Genomic DNA, 14,113 nt, shown 5'->3' on the forward strand with positions numbered 1-14,113 from the left:
CACCTCCCTCGGTGCACAGGAGATTGAACAAAGCTTGACAGGACAAAGAGAACAGAGAGAGCATAGACCGGACGACGTCTGGAAGAAATTGTGCAAGACTCGGGTGACTCGACCCTATAACGAAACAAATAGTATTTCTAATGATAATAGTAATTAAAACAAAGCCTGATTAATTTATTATTAACACGCGCATTCTATTGTTGGACAACCCCAAATATACCAAAACTATAAGCTTCAAAGAAAATCACTCAACTATTATTTGAAGCCATGCTTAATTGACATATGTTCTGTTTATTTTATTTTGAAACACAGCACAAATTAAAAAAAAAACAGTATATTTGCTTATTTTAATTCTATAACGTGACGTTTATAGTTATTTGCCTTTCATATTTGATGTTTATAAAGTATTTAAGAAGTGAGTGTAGATAAGAACATATATTAATTTTGTTCTATCACTTTATAAATTGTTAAATTTCAAAAGATAACTATTTCTTAAAAACGGAGGGAAAAATTGTATACAAATGGTGAAAAGAGAAATAGAAAACAAGAGTAATTAGAAACGCAAATGAAAATATTATGTGGTATAATCACTACAAGAATGATTGAGATTACCGACGGTCATAAGTCGTCGGTAATGTATAAAATCCGTCGGTAATTAGCATTTACCGACGGCTTACCGACGGCCAATATACCGTCGGTAAAAACGTTGTCGGTAAACTTTACCGACGGATCTTTCGTCCGTCGGTAATTACCGAAGGCTTTTGGCCGTCGGTAAAGCCTTCGGTAATTACCGAAGGATCTAGGCCTTCGGTAAATCCGTCGGTAAATGTCGCGACCTGGTTCATCTTCTTCCTCTTCCTTCATCGCTGTGTCAATTTTTTTTTACATTTTCACGAACTCCGCCACCAAAACGGCATCACGCGAGTAACAAATTAATGTCCAAAGTATCAAACAACCATTTATTTTCAATAGTTAAAATTATAGGGAATCATGGACAGTTTTTCTACAATTCTCAGATTTGTAAGATAAATGTTCCTAATCCAAAAAATATGGTGGAAAGAACGGTGGTAGAGGGCAGTGGTGGTGAAGAGAACGGTGGTAGAGGAAAAACGGTGGTGGAGGGCAGCGGCGGGAGGGCAGCGACGATGAAGAGTAATAGAGGTGGAGAGCAGCGGTGGAAAGCAGTGGTGGTGGAGAGCAGCGGTGGTGGAGGGCAGCGGTGGTGGAGGGCAGCGGTGGTGGAGGGCAGCGGCGGTGGAAGGCAGCGGCGGTGGAGGGGAGCGGCGGTGGAGAGCAACGATAGAAGAAGTATTAGACTGAGATAGAGAGAAATGAGAGGAGAAATGAGTGGTTGCCACATATATTGGCACTGGATGCGAAGCTGGTCTCGAAAAATCCCGCTCTTTTTACCGACGGCCCGAAGCCTTCGGTAAATCCGTCGGTAATGTGCACGTCACGTACCGATGGCCAAAAGCCTTCGGTAAATCCGTCGGTAATGTCGTCTAGCAAAATAATGGGCGGGAAAAATCCCGCTCTTTTTACCGACGACCTAAAGCCTTCGGTAAATCCGTCGGTAATGTGCATGTCACTTACCGACAGCCTTACCGAAGGCTTTTGACCGTCGGTAAAAAAGATTAAAAACACCGTCGGTAATTCCGTCGAAAATTAAGATATATCGACGGATATTAATCCGTCGGTAAAAATCCGTCGGAAATATTAATATTTTTTGTAGTGAATCTTAGTTTCTTTATAAACTGAGAAAATAAATAAAAAAATGAATTTAATATTTTTTATTTATTTTTGAAGACAAATAATCGAACAGAAAGAAGCTTTTCCATTTAAAAAAAGGAAATTAAAAGGGAATGATAAACATAAGTGAAAAATAATGTTTGTAAATGGAAAGCATAAAGTAGTTGGGGGTGTTTCATATATCACCAGTACCTACACATACATGTTCCACCTTTCTTGTAGTTAAACAAAAGATGCGACACAGTTTTCCTTCAATTTCTGTCTTCACATAAATTTACAGTTTAGCTGCACCTCATCTCAATGCATGTTTTGCTACAATACCAGTCAACATCACCAAGATAACAAGTCTTGTGGTTAGGGTTGCAGCAAAATGTGATAGCAAACTGAAAATCTCGAATTTCGAGAAACAAGAAAAACATTGAAATGCATGCATTTAACCAAAAATGACAGTGATGAAGTTGTGTGAAGTTTACGAGTTAACTAGCAACCTATACTTAGTGTGGTACCTGTCGGGCCACTGCTCCTTTATTGCAATCGGATGCTGTGTTTCTCTTCGCCTTTTTTTCTTCTTTCTAGATCCTATATCTTCTTCATATTTATTATATTTAGCACTCCAACTTTAGTTATACATGCTTAATCACTATTCATACGTTCTATTTAATGCAAGTGCAAAACGAGATTAAACAATGTAATTAATATTACCGTGTTCATATTTTAGTAACATACTTTTTCACCTTTACATGTTACTGTGCAGTTTAATTTTGTACTATCTCTCTGCGTGCATGCTCGTCACAAAGATGTGTCATTATTTGATGGAAAGAAAAATGTTGTGTATAGCTGGCAACTTGCAAGTGTAGATGGTGACTTTACGGGACCATCCATAGCCTCCTCGGATCTGCAACCCCAACATAACTATCTTTTAGTTTATTTCTTGAACTCACCCCAAGTGTCTTCATTTTTAGCTAGCCACCAATTTAATGCACGATTATTCTCATCATATCTACAATACACAAAATAAATACAACTAAGAAACCACTATAAAAACCTACTATTTTATTAAAGTGAAATAAATAACCAATACTTCATTTATTGTTATTTATTAATATCTTAATTATTTTTTCATGTTTTACCGTTATTATAACAGAACTAGAAAAAGTCATAGCTAATTATAAATATCCAAAATAATTCGTTGTACTGTTTTTTTAACGTAATTCAGTGGGGAAAGTTTTCTCTCTCTTTTTTCTTTATTTAAAGATTTTGCTTAATCAAACCATTACAGAATCTTTATCTCTTCGCACTTTCATTTTGTTTCATCCTTTCAACCAAATTAAGTTCAATAATTTATATATTTTATTAAATTAAAATAGTTTCAAGTGGACATTTCTTTGATAAGATAAATGACGAGAGTGGTTATTCTTTTTCTTTCTTTCATCGGTGGGGCTTTTATGAACATCAAAAGACGTGTGTAAAATATCGCATAAAGTCAAACTTGTGATTGTAGAGACTCTAATATGCATGCTTGCCAAAAATGATATACTAGAGGGCCATATTCTATGATACTATAAATTGGACATATAAAATTCAAGTGACAGATTCACTTTTGAACCCTAAATGATATATTTATCGTTATCTTTTCACTCATAATTAAAATGGGTACATGCTTAGGTATGTATACTATTCACACATCATTACAATTAGTTGTTTAACAGGAAATCGAACCGTCACTATAATGCTTTTCAGTGTTAAAATAATACTACATTATACATCATAACCGTATTGCTTCAAAGTTTACAAAATTTGTTAATCAAACAGCTAAATCATGATTCATCGGTATTAATAACACAATATCGCTAATTAATAAATATATAAACATTAAAGAATATAATTTCATAACTTTAATAAGTTTTAAAATACAAAAATAATCTTTTTTATATTTTTTAACATTCGAAATGTAAAATACAAATCAAACATATCATAATACTTAATTTTAATGTTTCACCATACATAATAATAATTTTATAAAATAAATAATTTTTTAGACAAAATGGTAATTTTTTTCTTTTTAAGGAAAAACATTTAGATAAGATTTAAACCAAATTTATTGACTTGTTTTGTGAAGATATGGACTTTAAGTCTAATTACACGTTAACAAAGTAATGTTTATACATATTTATATATTATAAATCTATCTTATTTTTAGTCGATATAAAATTTTTAACACACTTTTCTTACGTTGACGCATATTCATATTGATCATGAGAAAAGACAGGAATTAGTGGTTATCACTATAAAAAAATTACGTATTATCGGCAAACACAATCCGTCAATAATTGAAAAAATTTACCGAAATTATTGACGGACTGTGCTTAACGACAAAATTTGTTGGTGAAAATTGTGTATGCGTCCTCTTCTTCCTTTTATTCTTCTCCTTGTTCCTCCTCTCCTCCTCGTGACTTCACCTCGTCATCACTGTCGTGTGAATTGTTGCGTCAATTGTCTTTCAATCTTGTAATGAATTGACACTTATTTATATATTTTATTTCTAATTGATGTAAGACTTTCAATACTTTTTAAGTTAGTTTTATTTATCAATTTTAAGTTCACTTATTTCTAAATAGAAAATTGATTTTTGTAATTTTATTGGACTGCATGATAAACTAATTCATTCATTCTCTCTTTGTGAAAACTATAATACGATTATAACATAATAAGATATAGACACTTTACATTTCCTTTATCAAGCATCAAAAGATTTCCTCCGGTAGCAAACTTGGTTTTGATAAATAGTTTACATGCTTATCCTTTGGATGGCAATCGAAGATACTGTTCAGTTATCATTTTTATAATAGTCGTCCAAAACTGGTTAGTTTAATATTTTTGGGCATTGGTTAAACAATTAACCATAAAAAGAAATGATATTTAAAATGTATTTGAAAATTATGACAAGGACATGCAAATAACATTATTTATTAAAAAAGTTATTTATGCTTTGAGTAGTTTCAATAAGGAATTTAGACGTCCTGCCATGAATATTTACTGTGAGAATGCCCAAAAGCACCACACAGGGGCATGAGATTTGAAAAACATGATTGTTGTCATGTTATTTGGTTTGCTGCATTTGAACTCAAAGAAGATGAAAATTTTCTCAAAGAGTTACCTTGACATTGATACTAATTAAGGTTGAGTCTCACGTGTGGATAAAATCCGACACAAAACACAATCAAGAATATATATATATATATATATATATATATATATATATATATATATATATATATATATATATATATATATATATATATATATATATATATATATATATATATATAAAATCATGCTTGGATCTTCACCAGTTTTATATGAATCAAGATCTTGGAAAAGGTGACAATAATTTTAAAATAGATATTTTCTTTTTGTCGTTATTTCTTCTCTCCTACTTCCTTCTGTGAATCTCATAACAAATTCAAAATTAGACTATGTTTCCTTTATTTCGAAGTTTTAAAAACTCAAATATATATTGTATAAAATGTTAGAAAGAGTTTAGTTTTCTTATGGAATGCGAATTAAAAAAAATACAATACAAAAAAAAAGGCTTTAGATTTTAAAATTTTAGAACTGAAATTCAATTCTATTGTGGCTACATTATGATAAATTACAAGTGAAATTAATTCAGTATGATACACCACGAATGATGACTAAAAGTCTATTAAATCCTTCAAGAAAATTGGAACTTAAATATTGTATAATTAAAAGACGAGTATTAGTTTAAATATTGTATATAAAAAAAAGCTTTTATACAAATACTTTATAATTAATATTTTTATACCGTCTATAAAAACCATAACCTAATAAAAAATTGGATAGGAAATTAACAATGTTCCGTTTGTATAAAAAGTTATTAATTGTAGACATATTTGTTTGAATGAAGTTTTCTATATTTGATAATAACTCTGGAAGACTTGGAGGACAGAATAATAATGATGTGATAAAATGATTACACTTAAAAAATAATATTTAAAAATATGAAAATATATTTAAACCTTAATCATAAGTAAAAGAAGGTGAAACATGAAAAACACCTGTAAAAAAATAAGGATACACGAAAAGGGAAAATGAACATGGTCACTGTGACAGTGGCAAACCTTAAAGCGGTAATGAGTACTTTTCAGACCCTATTTATCCCACACAAACCTAACTTGTCTGTTTTGCCCATCCACTCGCACGTGCCATCCATCCTCTTCGTCTAGCACTCCTGATTTCTAAAATCTCTTATATTTTTCCTGTCTCACTTCGCTAGGGCTATTTGTGAATTTGCAGCGCTTAGTATGACCAACATGACCTTACCAACTAAGGGGGCTCATCCCCATCGGCAATGATTATGTAGGGCACTACGGTCATTCCAACATATAAAAAAAAGATGGTGGTAGTTTGGATCGTTGAGATGACTTTCTACTCACCTTATCTTTATTTTATTCCGTAGTTTGCGTTTGTTTCCAAAGGACGTATTCAGATGACAATAAAAGCCAATACTTCTGATGACATTGCGTTAATTTCATTAACACCCTATATAAAACTAAGCTACCATCACAACAAATAATTAAAAAATTAATCATGATCCTCTCGTTAAACATATGATAATTTTTATTCAACATATACCATTAAAAGTTTCTAAGTTTCTGTACAAACATGTTAGAGTTTGCGTATTTTTCCTTTTCAGAAGCATCCATTCATATTTTGGAAGAGAACAAAACTGCTATATACAAATCGTTAGTCTCTTAAATAACAATCCTTAAATCCAAGGCTTATTGTTCCTATTTTTTGAGTATACAAGATAGGGTTATTATGGTCATTGGAGTGGATGAATATTTCTTGTGTGTGCAATTGATTACCAATTTATATAAATATGGAAAATGGTGTGAAATAGAAGAATAAGAAGATTAAAAAAAAGTATATATAAAAGGACATTATTGGTGGGGAAAAAAAACTAAAGGAAGAGGTGAAGACCAAAGAAGGGTGAGAGCGACAGCTTCCCTTTCCTCTCTCTTCTTCACTCTCTCGTTCTTTCTTTCTCTCTCTCTCTCTCTGTTTATCTGAGACAAGTATGATATCAGTCCCCCAAACCCTCCATCTTTAATTTTATATCGTTGTGAAGCCCGCACTTTCTTTTTAGAGAAGTGATTGCAGAGACCTCTTATTTCCCAGAGAAACAAAAGAGAGACCACAACATACAGAGAGAGAAATTGAGTGACTGTGTTTATATGTGAGAGAGAAAGAAGGAACTGTGGAAGCTATCAAAACCACCGAGGATGTCTGAGTGCTTTACATCTTTTCATATCCTGCAACTCTAAGAGGTACACATATGTCTGCATATGCATACGCCATTAGATATACCAGCAAAGCTGAAAATGATAGAGAGGAGAATTTAGCTCTCTCTTTCTCTTTTTCAATTGTCTGTGAATAGTATTTTTTGATGTGCTGGATTTCTTTAATTATTCTTCTTATTACTGATCAATAATTCAACCATTGGACAGAAGTAACCAGGATAAAGCTACTGAGGAGGGTTTAGTTATTTTTGTTGGTACTTGCTGGCCAGAGAAAAGAGATAAAGATGATGGTTTTAGCATGGGAATAAGAACGCCGTTACATTCATCGAGGAGACTAGTACTGCACACCATTGGTTTTCTTTTCGATCTTGGATTACTTGTTGCAATTCTATGTCCCAAGATTTTCAACCAGGAATCTTCAGCTTCCCGAATGGGTTGGAGAGAGGAAGGGTGAGTCCACAGCAGCAGATCCGGAGGGACAAAGTAAGGTTGCAAGGAGGGTTCGAGGCAGCGCCATTGGTAGGGATAGAAGAAGAGGAACCGGTGTACGAGACTGCCGGGATGTTGTCGGAGATGTTCAATTTTCCGCATGCGGCTTCGGCTGAATTGATGGAGCAGCAGCCTGTTACGGCCACGTTTAGGGCGGCGAGGCAAGCCGGAGAGTGGTACGGAAACAGACAGCAACAAGGGGTGAATATGATGATGGGTGGATTGGGGGATTCGAAGAACCAAAACGGTGTGAATAACAACCAGCATCAACCACAGCACCAGATTTCAAGCATTAATGCTGACTCAGCAGCTGCCATGCAGCTTTTTCTGATGAACCCTCAAACGAGGTCGCCTTCCCCTCCTCAAAGCCACGCCACTCCTTCTTCAACACTCCACATGTTGCTTCCCAATCCTTCTTCCAATTCCCTCCAAGGTTTCACCGGTTCGGCCGTGGGAGGGTCTTTTGGGCAATTTACATGGGTTCCTGAGAGTGCTCATCAGCAAGGAGGCGTGATGGAAGGGCAAGGTCTTTCGCTATCGTTGTCTTCTTCGCTGGAAGCAGCGAAAGCCGAGGAATTGAGGATGGGGGACAGTGGTTTTCTATATTACAATCATCAACAAGGGGGTGGTGTGGGAGCTGGCGCTTCTTCTTCTTCTTCAACAGTTCAATTTCCGTACAAGAACAACAGTCATCACCAAGCATTGCATTTGCAAGGGGTGATAGGACACGACAACAACCAGCAGGGACATGTTGGGTTCGGGTCATCCTCGTTAGGTGTAGTTAATGTTCTGAGAAACACAAAGTATGTGAAGGCTGCACAAGAGTTGCTCGAAGAGTTTTGCAGTGTTGGGAGGGGTCAGTTTAAGAAGAACAAGTCGAATAGGCAGAATTCAAACCCTAATTCAAATCCCGATGGTGGTGGCGGTGGTTCTTCGCCTTCGTCAAAAGATGCTGGTATTCCTCCTCCTCCTTTGTCAGCCGGTGATAGGATTGAGCATCAGAGAAGGAAGGTCAAACTTCTATCAATGCTGGACGAGGCATGTATTGTAATCTCTCTCTTTCTTTCTGTTCTCCTCTCGCCTTCTCTCCCCATCAAGAGTCAAGGTCCCCCAATATCTTTTCCTTCTAAATTATTTCCTTAATTTAATCCTTTAATTAATACTGCATTATTTGTCTTCCAAATTAACAAGAGGATTATAAAGGACACGCTTCTCTTCTCCGGCCGGTATCTTTAATTAATTTCCACCTTTTTAAAAAAGTAGAAAAAAGGGAAAAGGCCGGCTGGTATAATAGGGTTCCATTTCATAGGATCAGTTGGTAGGTAAGTGTTCCTTATTTTAATTAATACAAAACTGTTTTTTTTAATCCTTGGATTTGATTGGTGGGATGACTTTATGTTATTTTATTTGGGTTTCTTGGTTTGGTGCAAACCATGAGACTAACTATTAGGAGAATACGTCCATCAAGAAGCGACGTCCCTTCTCATTAGTAAGATAGACTCCAACACAAGGAAGAAAGCACTCACTCACGTACCAATCCACCAGACCTATCATGGAAATATTGCAATCAAACCCCTTTTTATCATATCTAAGTTCATCTGAACACATTCACAGGGGCTTTTCTTTTTCTTTTCTTATAAATCAAAATTCATCCTTTACTATTTTTTTATTTTTTTTATTTATGTGCCAAGACTATCAGTGGAGAAGGTTACTTCCAGAAAGAAACCAAAGAGATTGATTATTCTTCCTACACGTTAACAATTAATGAATACTTCAATGCATCCCTATTATTCCTTGGCTGGGATTTGGTGTTTTATTTTCCTCTTTCTCCCACACAATCAACCAAATTAAATACTTAGTTGGAAAATGTCTTTCTCCTGTCTAATCCATTCATTTAACAATCATAAACTTATCAATATATTTAATTTGCCCAGTGGTCTTTCACTGTTTGCATGGGTTAGTGCCTTTTTTTTCTAACTAATAACTATCCACATTTATTTCACATGAGTTGCTTTCCCTTATTAATGCTAAAGTTGGTTCATCTAGCTTTTCACAAACCGCACAATGAATGAGTAAATGAGAGCATGCATGAACACATCTTCTTGCCTTTACTTTCTTATTTTTTAGTTTTTTTGTTATTTTTATCTTCAACATTATTTGATCTGTTCTCTCATTGATTAATATGCAACGTTGTGAATATTTAGACGTGGTAAATTTTTGTTTTTTCAGGTGGACAGGAGATACAACCATTACTGCGAGCAGATGCAAATGGTGGTGAACTCGTTTGACCTGATGATGGGTTTCGGTGCGGCGGTTCCATACACAGCACTGGCGCAGAAAGCAATGTCTCGGCATTTCCGGTGTCTGAAGGACGCAATAACAGCACAGCTGAAGCAAAGTTGCGAGCTACTAGGAGAGAAAGAAGGGGCGGGGACCTCAGGTTTGACCAAGGGTGAGACCCCAAGGCTTAAGGTTCTTGAGCAAAGCCTAAGACAGCAGAGAGCCTTCCACCAGATGGGGATGATGGAACAAGAAGCTTGGAGACCCCAGAGAGGCTTGCCTGAACGATCTGTCAACATTTTGAGAGCTTGGCTTTTCGAACATTTTCTCCATCCGTAAGTTTTCCTCTCTTTTCTCTCTCCCTTCTCATTACTTATTATAACACGAGGATCATATTTGCCTATTACTTTTACTTACTTCTTCGCCCATGTGCTTGTACAATCTTCACCTACAGATTGTGTTGTACAAATAAGCAAATGAACAACTAAAATATATTTTTAGCAATTTATAAAATGAAAGCAACATTTGTTCCAGCACTGTGTTGAATATGGAATAGTACTATTTTCCAGTATGAGTAATGTGTATGTTATCTATAATAACGGTTCTTGACTTGAGAGTTAAAGATAAGACCCTATACAGAAAATAGTGTAATTATTAAGAAGAAGAGAAAGCAGGAGGGTTTGTGTTTATTTGAAAAGATAATAAAGAGACAAAGAAAGGGAGGGGATGTGGCAGAAGGAAAGAGAGAATCTAAAAGCCATTATTTATGTGCCCAACGATCGTTTAGATGAACAGTAATGCAGTAATATTGCAGCGTCCTTGGATGTTGTCTTGGCAGCAAAAAGGTCGAAAGATGCATACAGCACATCGCTGCTTTAACTACGATGAATTTATCAGTATCTTTTTTTTTCTGATATTGTTGAATGCCTAATTAGATTAGAGATTAAGTGGAAGGGTGGGGGAGGGGATAAAGTAGAGACAGTGATCAGTGTGTCCAGTAATCTGCTTTACTTCTGGCATGGCAGCTAGGACATAGATCTTTCTTTCTTTCTCTTAGATTCTCACGCCCACGAAGGGAAAGAAAGAAAGGTTTCAAACTCAGCTAGGTGTACAGAAAGCTCCGTGTCCTTTTACACAGTTAAGGCAGGGACTCTGATGTCATTTTCTCGTCTCTTTCTCAGGTATCCAAGCGATGCAGATAAGCATCTGTTGGCACGACAGACTGGACTATCGCGAAATCAGGTTCCTTCATTTCTTTCTTAACTTTAATCTCTACACTGTTTAATATTTCATAAGATGCAAAGTGCCCACATTAACAAGACTAAGTAAAAAAGAAAAAAATAAAAAAAAAGAAGAGAGCAATGAATGGAAAAAAAAGAGGGACCAGCACTGAGTTCAGATGCAACTTACGTGTTTTTGAGTTTTGTTTCTCTGGTTTTTTTTTCTGTCTCTCTCTAAGCAATGCTGGTTTTATCTTGTTTAATGTCACCTTTTCTCTTTTTGTTCTCACGTCGAAAACTTCGTTTTCTTCTCTGAAGACATACTTATCTTTTTGTCTAGTTTTAATTTAGTATTCGAATCTTTTACACACTAGACATAATTAATTCTGAAATGAAATGAACAGAAGTAAGTACAGAAGCAATGAGAGTTATAAATAAATTTGTTGTCTTCAATTCATCTCACTCTCTTCCAATTACTCTTTTCTCTCTCATGTGAAACTGCCTGCTCCTCCTCCCAACTACACGTTATAGCAACCATAAATATGAGGGAATAAATGTGTATATTTCAGATGTTAATGTCTCTCCTAATGCCATGTTTCGAGTTCATGCAGCTTCGTCCCCCAATACCTCTCTCTCTCTCTCTCTTTAAACATTATATTTTTTATATATAAAAGTACATGCACTGTTGTACATAAACACATTTATTTTCACTAGTATATAATTCTATTCTAAATTTTGTGTGTTTGGCATTATCATTTATGTCTCTTTTTTCTTAGCACGTAAATTTTGAACTCTCAACCGAATAGAACAGAAAATAAATTGTCCCTCTTCATATTTATTCTATCCCTGGATTGAAATAAAAAAATAAATTATTTTCAATATTTGGTTTTTTTATTCCTACTTTATCCTAACTCATACAATTTTATAATTATCTTTAGTGTTATTAATCAATTAAAATTGAAGTTTTGAAGTTTTGTCTCAATAATCTATAATGAAAACTTGTTCTATCTATAGTATGGAACTCTAGATTTTGATGGGACGATGATATCAAAGCACTTAAAGGAACTATGTTTTGTCATTGAATATTACTGTTTTTCATGATTTTTTTTATCAACTTTGTTTATGTCATATACAAAATATAATGTGTGAAAACTTATAATTAACCTTTGTTCGGTTTACGAAAAGTGAGTGGTTGAGAGAAACTTGATAGAGGAAATGATATTTTTAGTGATAGAACAAATTGATTCATTTATTTAATTATCATTTTATTACAAGAATATCAGGTGTTTTAAACATATTTACTTTTATTTTTGTTTAGCTTGAAGTTTTTATTAGTGAAGCAAGAATATTAAATGATTTTTCTGCTATATTTTGTTTTTATTTCATCTTCTCCTAAATTAGATCTGTAGCAAACCAAGATGCTGAGAGCTGGAGAGAAAAAGAAGAAGAAAAAACTGTTAATTACCTGTGCCTATCTTCCAACTACACCCCATATGCACCTATACCCCATAGTGGTCAGTGAAATGGGGAGAATTAGACTCATACAACTAAAAACACTGTCCCTTCTTAGAAGAAACTGGTGATGAATAGTTTCATCTGTTGTGTAACTAATCACATATATATTTTAAATCTGTCATCTTTGATGTCCTTTGTGTTACACCACAGAGAAGATACCTCGAAGTCTAATCACACTTTAGCAGAAAAAGACAAACAACAATGAGCCAGCAGAAAGGAAGCTCTTGTGTGTCCTTTTTCTTTTTGTACTCATAATAGTATCAATTAAATAATCGAACTGAAATTATATACTCGTAGGGTCAAAACACACGGTGAAGGTCAACAATAAGGATTTTATATCAAGGCATTCATGCAGTTTAGTTTTTGATGATATAAAGCACAGCTTTGATACTGGAGTTTTAGTTTGTTCGTCGTCCCTTTAGTCATATTGAGAATTTTCTGAATAGAGCTTGATGTGTTTATATATATATATATATACGTAGATTGATGGGTGGAACGTGATTTTTTCAGGTATCAAACTGGTTCATTAATGCCAGGGTTCGGTTGTGGAAACCCATGGTGGAAGAGATGTACCAACAAGAACTTAAAGAAACAGAGAGTACAGAAGAGAGAGAAAATAACCAAAGCAACAACAGCAATATCAGTGGGAACCAAGCACAAACTCCAAGCACACCAGGAGCAGCTACGACGTCAACAGCAACAACAGCTGCACCACCAACAATCACAACAACAAAACCAACAGGGAAAAAATCCGATATCAATGCCACCGAAAGCGACTCATCACTTGTTGCAATGAATAGACAGGGCTTCTCGGAAAACCAAGGAAAGCAGTCCACCACCACCTCCACCACTGTCATGGCCTCCGTCAGCGCCACCACCTCTGAGATTGCACCACCCGGGTCACAGTGCTTCGACTCAGATCTGCCCCCACAGAGATTAATGGCCACTGATGACACGTGTCGCTTGGTCACAGCAGATTTTGGGACCGCGTCTGCAAGTGCTGACATTGGATCCACACTCATTAGATTTGGGACCACAGTTGGTGACGTGTCACTCACCCTAGGGCTTCGCCATGCCGGGAACATGCCGGAGAAAGCTCCTTTCTCTGTTAGAGACTTTGGAGCCATTTAAACTTCGATATATAGTACTACTTCACATAATAATAATATTATAATAAAAAAAATAATATATAGGGAGATGCTTTTATCACATTATATTATATATATCATCAAAAGAAAACATTTTTCCACTTTTATATTTTCTCAGTTATTCCTCCATCGGTCTTATTTGCATTGTGGGAGAAGGACAGAAAAGAAAAAGATAATACTATATGAGAAAGGTAGTCTCAACTCAAGTTAGCTATTAATTAGGTGTAATCTTAATATATGGTATCTATTGTATAACTGTACAGCATATTGTTTTGCATGATTTTTTCCCGTATATGGACAACATTAATTATTTAAGGTTTGTAGCTTAGTTTGACTGCACTTGATCTAGTTAATCATGGGAATAATAACTGTTCCTTTTTGTTTTTCA

General features: G+C 35.0%; 1 protein-coding gene across 1 annotated transcript; it reads left to right on the plus strand.

Moving 5' to 3' along the window:
* Positions 1 to 6,723: 6,723 nt before the first annotated feature.
* LOC148201113 (BEL1-like homeodomain protein 2) lies at positions 6,724 to 14,113 on the plus strand. The gene is made up of 5 exons (XM_088113162.1): positions 6,724 to 7,100; positions 7,281 to 8,600; positions 9,792 to 10,177; positions 11,024 to 11,084; positions 13,088 to 14,113. Exons 2-5 carry the CDS (start codon positions 7,464 to 7,466, stop codon positions 13,706 to 13,708), a joined length of 2,205 nt encoding a protein of 734 aa, XP_087969288.1. The 5' UTR covers positions 6,724 to 7,100; positions 7,281 to 7,463; the 3' UTR covers positions 13,709 to 14,113.

Source organism: Vigna umbellata, chromosome 4 (assembly GCF_029865625.1).
Source record: "Vigna umbellata cultivar VRB3 chromosome 4, Vumbellata_1.0, whole genome shotgun sequence".
Classification (NCBI taxonomy): domain Eukaryota; kingdom Viridiplantae; phylum Streptophyta; class Magnoliopsida; order Fabales; family Fabaceae; genus Vigna; species Vigna umbellata.

What these genes read in the sequence shown, in the direction of transcription:
- LOC148201113 (XM_088113162.1), top strand. Translation starts at nt 7,464, where the DNA reads ATGTCCCAAGATTTTCAACCAGGAATCTTCAGCTTCCCGAATGGGTTG. An exon ending in TTCTATCAATGCTGGACGAG is followed by an intron (nt 8,601 to 9,791) that starts GCATGTATTGTA and finishes TTGTTTTTTCAG; the next exon opens with GTGGACAGGAGATACAACCA. An exon ending in CTGGACTATCGCGAAATCAG is followed by an intron (nt 11,085 to 13,087) that starts GTTCCTTCATTT and finishes TGATTTTTTCAG; the next exon opens with GTATCAAACTGGTTCATTAA.